The following is a 4,098-nucleotide window of genomic DNA, read 5'->3' as shown; positions in this document are numbered from 1 at the left end:
ACACCCTCCTAACCCATACCCCTGGTAACCCATAAACTCCGAAAACCCATAGGATTTTGGCTTTCCCAAGTCGGGATAGGGGGAATTCGACCCCATAACCCATAGGTCCCCAATACCCCATAACCCATAGCCTTCTAGGGCTCAAAACCCATACGGTAATAGTGGTCACACTGAGATTTTGCTCATCAATAACCCACAAAATACTTGACACATTCTTCCCAGTGTCCTCCCAGTGTCCATCCACGCTTCGACCATGTTGTGGGTAGGTTAGTGTGTTCGAAATCCCATAGCGCTCCCTCAAAGGGTCAGTAGACGCCTGTTCAGCCCTCGCTAACTGGGACTTATCAGGGCGCTTATGAGGCGCTAAAGTTCTGGTAGCCCATAACCCCTCAAAACCCAAAACCCATATATTTGGGCCTGTCCCGAGGGCTATGGGTTAAGAGGGTGTCGACTGTAGACCGCTGAGATTAAGTTCCTGAGTGTATGCTCATTTCACAATTCTGACCGGGGCTAATGTCGTCTTCGCAACGGGCCTGAGGAAATTGCCGGAGATCAAGTCCACGAGGCGGAACTGAGAATCGCGGCCACCGATCGTTGCGTCTGCAGAATCCAGATGGGTGGACCGCGGTCCGCATTCCGAATGATACGGCGGCCATCGGCGCAAGCAGCCGAACACGAGGCAAGCGCTCACACTCGTAAGCTTCGCGTTCTCACCGAGGTCGCCGAGGTCGCCATTGTCAGTATCTTCTTCTCGTTCTTGCTGCGCTACCTTAGACTGACGAGGTGTCGTCTTGTGAGTTTTTTGGTCTTAATACAGAATGGCCGCTGTTCCAGCAACGACCTCCCCAGGGCCGTTGCCAGCCTTCCCCGCACGCCTCTCGCGGCCCTCGCAGTTCCACTTCCGTACGGGACAACTTCTTGAGGGATGATTTTACCATATGTTGAGGGCGAAGTGAGAAGTCAAGAAGGGTCAGGAATTGGCTGGTCATGCACACCAAGTGAGTCAGGCGTCTCCAGCGCATTCGTGTACTTCGATTACTCCTGGGACGAATCCTGGCGACGGTCTCCCCACATAAAACCGCTCCCACCGATCCGTCTACGGCATCTCATCCCTCCTTCACACCATGTCTTACAATGACCCTGCCAGGGGTCTCCCAACCCATCCCACACAAGCCCTAGATTTTTCCGAGGACGTACCACGCTACACGGCAGGGGAACTCGCCTCTCGCCTTCTGCGCCTTGCCGAATCGCATGAGCCAGGTATGTTTCCTTTCTAGTTTTCATGCCTTTTCGGTGTACTGACATGAGCAGTCGAGGGGGCCAACAGCGCTGCGCGCTCAGTTTGCACAGACTGTCTCCGGATGGCCATCGGCAGTGAGCGCAGCTTCCTGCCGTAGCGATGGATTCCATTAACAACCGCGTTTATAGGGAGTGCTTGTCCCCACGGGTGTTTCCCCCGCGATCGACGTGAGCGTCCTCTGCTTTTGTACCGGGGAGAGCTTTTGGCCGCTGGAGTCACTCCGGATCAAATTGCTGCACTTGTGGTAAGCTATCTTTCGAAAATCTGGATGCAGTAACCGGTCTTCCTATGCTCACCGTGTTACCCAGGGCCCCAGACCCTCTGTCGCTGCTCCTGGTTCGTCGGGTAGCGTTGGCCCCGGTCACTCGTCGTCAGCTTACAATGTTTGTGCTCGGGGTCATTCTCATCGCTCGACCAATGGTGTCGCTCAGTGCGACCAGAGCCTGCGTGGCCCAGCGTCCCCAGCGCCCCCCGTTTCCTCAGTATCCGCTATAGCTTCCTCCGCCACTATGGCATCGGGTTCGTCTGGAGTAACGTATTTACCTGTCACCCCAACGCGTTCGCACTCGGGCTTGTCGAGCGCTCGCGCCACTGCTCGGCAGGCGGCTCCGGCTGGGGCACCTGCTGTCGCTGCCGCTCCGGGGGATCCTCCCGCACTTGGTTACGAATACGAGCCACACTTTGACCAGTACAACGCTGACATCAAGACTTGGTATGTTGTCGTCGCGGGTCGAAGTGTTGGAGTGTTCGGGAACATGTGAGTAGATACATTGCATCCGGAATCTGTGACATTTGACGACGTGTGACCCAGCGTTGACATGATTAGTGCCACCAGTGGCGTGTCCAAAAACTACCAATTTAGTCGTAACAACTATCAAGATGCTATTGAGGCTTTTCGTAAGGCTCAGCACAAGGGCGAAGTGCGGACGCGCCAGTAGACCCGTCGGAGTTGCCCCGGATAGGTAAGGTCATGTTCAGTTTTGACGCTAGCTGTACTTGTCTGTAAAGATTGTCGTGGTCGTGCGTATGCCTTTCATACAACATCGTGCTTCCATATCTTGTATCTCGCCTCCATGATTATATATATCGCAAGCGCGGAGTCGAATGCATCATCGGCTGTAACCCGAATCGCTCTCCCCACTCCTATACTCTTATCACTACAATGGGGCGACGTGCAAAGTACATGACCGAGTCGGAACAGCAGGCGGCAAAGCGAGCGCAACATGCGCGTTATGATCAGAGTTTGCGGTACTTAAGGCTCAATCAATGCCTGCTGGTGAAGTATTAAGAAGAGTCATCGGAACAGGGGAAAGTTGACTCGAAAAGCACGTGGTGGCAGTGGACCCAAGGAAACGACTACCGATGTTTCAACCGCAGCGATTCATACATAGCCCCGTGGAGGTCCATGAAAATACTCAGCTCCCCGACGGCCTACGTTTACGAGCCGCAGCGCCGTTCATGTTTTTGTTTGGTTTCACCAGTAAATGCAATCCCCCCAGCGCGATGCGACGCAAGCCCATATCAGGTAGAAAAATCTAATGTAAGGCGCTTAGTTCAAGAACATCCAGCGCTGCGCGAAGAGGACCCGCCATTCGTGCTCCCTTCCCTCCCTTGCTGCGCTCGGGGGGTCCCCCGAGCCGGGAGCACTCAGGCGTGCACACTAAAGCCTCGTTCATGCGAAAATAGACCGGCGCTGGGGGGATTGCATTCACTGGTTTCACCGGTGACAGTGGTCCCGATTTCGGGCTCAATACGCCGCCTCATCGTTTCGAACATCCAGTCCCTCAAGGCTTACGGGACCTAGAGGATTTGGACGGGCCGGAAACTCTCATTGTCAGATTGCACACGTTACAGTACACATGGATGGTTGAAGCTGGTTACCGGAGAGGATCGGAGTGGTTATCGAAGGACACAGACGAGATCACGATACATGGCGAAAACGAGATTCAATGCAGGCTCGAGGGGTGGAACATCAGCAAAAGTGCAAAAGTTTGAAACAGATGCTTGCAGCAGAGGCGGGAGGATGTCCAGAGCATGGAAGGAAGCTCGCGGAAATAGCCATTGATTGGGGCGCCCAGTGGATAGAGGGTCTAGTGGATGAGCTGGAGATCAGGTGCAGGGGGAGGGATGAGTACGAAGCGGCAAATAGGCGGACTGCTTTGCCCTGGCAGGTCATGATACGCTTTGCGAGGAAACACTACGGAGTGTCATATGTATCAGACGATGAAGCAGCATCGGAGTAATGTACCGGTCGTGTTACTTGTTCATTGGGCTACGTTAAGCCCGGACGATCTAACAACATATACTATACCGGGCGTTGAGAGCTTCCGGCGGTGCAATCGGCAGGTCGTCGTCCTCGGCACGCACTGCCCCATGCACCGGACCTGCGAGAGCGGCCTCTATGCGGGCCCGAAGGTCGAAATCTGGCGGCGCTTCAATTGGCGTACCAAAAGGAGCCACAGTTGCCCAGGGGGAAAAGGGCTGGCGGCTCCGTGTCTGTTGCATTGCTGAAGTCAAACCAGCATTGTTACGTAGAAGGCGCTGGCGCCTACCTGGCGGAATGGCGACTGGCTCGGAACAAGTGGACCTGCGCCGTACGCCAAGCAGCATCAGCGCGGACATCTTAGCGATACGCCGAGCACCGCGCGCCAGAGAGACGGGAAACGAGGGGTTTGCGCGCGCTCTCCCTGACACGCAGCACTGACAAAATGCCTCTCACCTTGCGGCGCCATGCTGCACTTCTCGTATATCAACCTGCGAATAGAAATTCGTATGAGAGGCGGGAGAGATACGCTAAC

General features: G+C 55.0%; 1 protein-coding gene across 1 annotated transcript; it reads left to right on the top strand.

Moving 5' to 3' along the window:
* Positions 1–1,124: 1,124 nt before the first annotated feature.
* On the top strand, positions 1,125–2,238 carry DICSQDRAFT_175615 (uncharacterized protein; the record flags this gene model as incomplete). Its single annotated transcript, XM_007371497.1, has 6 exons — positions 1,125–1,260; positions 1,312–1,374; positions 1,429–1,544; positions 1,609–1,683; positions 1,741–2,057; positions 2,112–2,238. 6 exons carry the CDS (start codon positions 1,125–1,127, stop codon positions 2,236–2,238), a joined length of 834 nt encoding a protein of 277 aa, XP_007371559.1.
* Positions 2,239–4,098: the final 1,860 nt, after the last annotated feature.

Source organism: Dichomitus squalens, assembly GCF_000275845.1.
Source record: "Dichomitus squalens LYAD-421 SS1 unplaced genomic scaffold DICSQscaffold_111, whole genome shotgun sequence".
Taxonomy (NCBI): Eukaryota; Fungi; Basidiomycota; class Agaricomycetes; order Polyporales; family Polyporaceae; genus Dichomitus; species Dichomitus squalens.
Note: the sequence above shows the minus strand (reverse complement) of the source record. Positions and strands in the feature narration are given on the sequence as shown.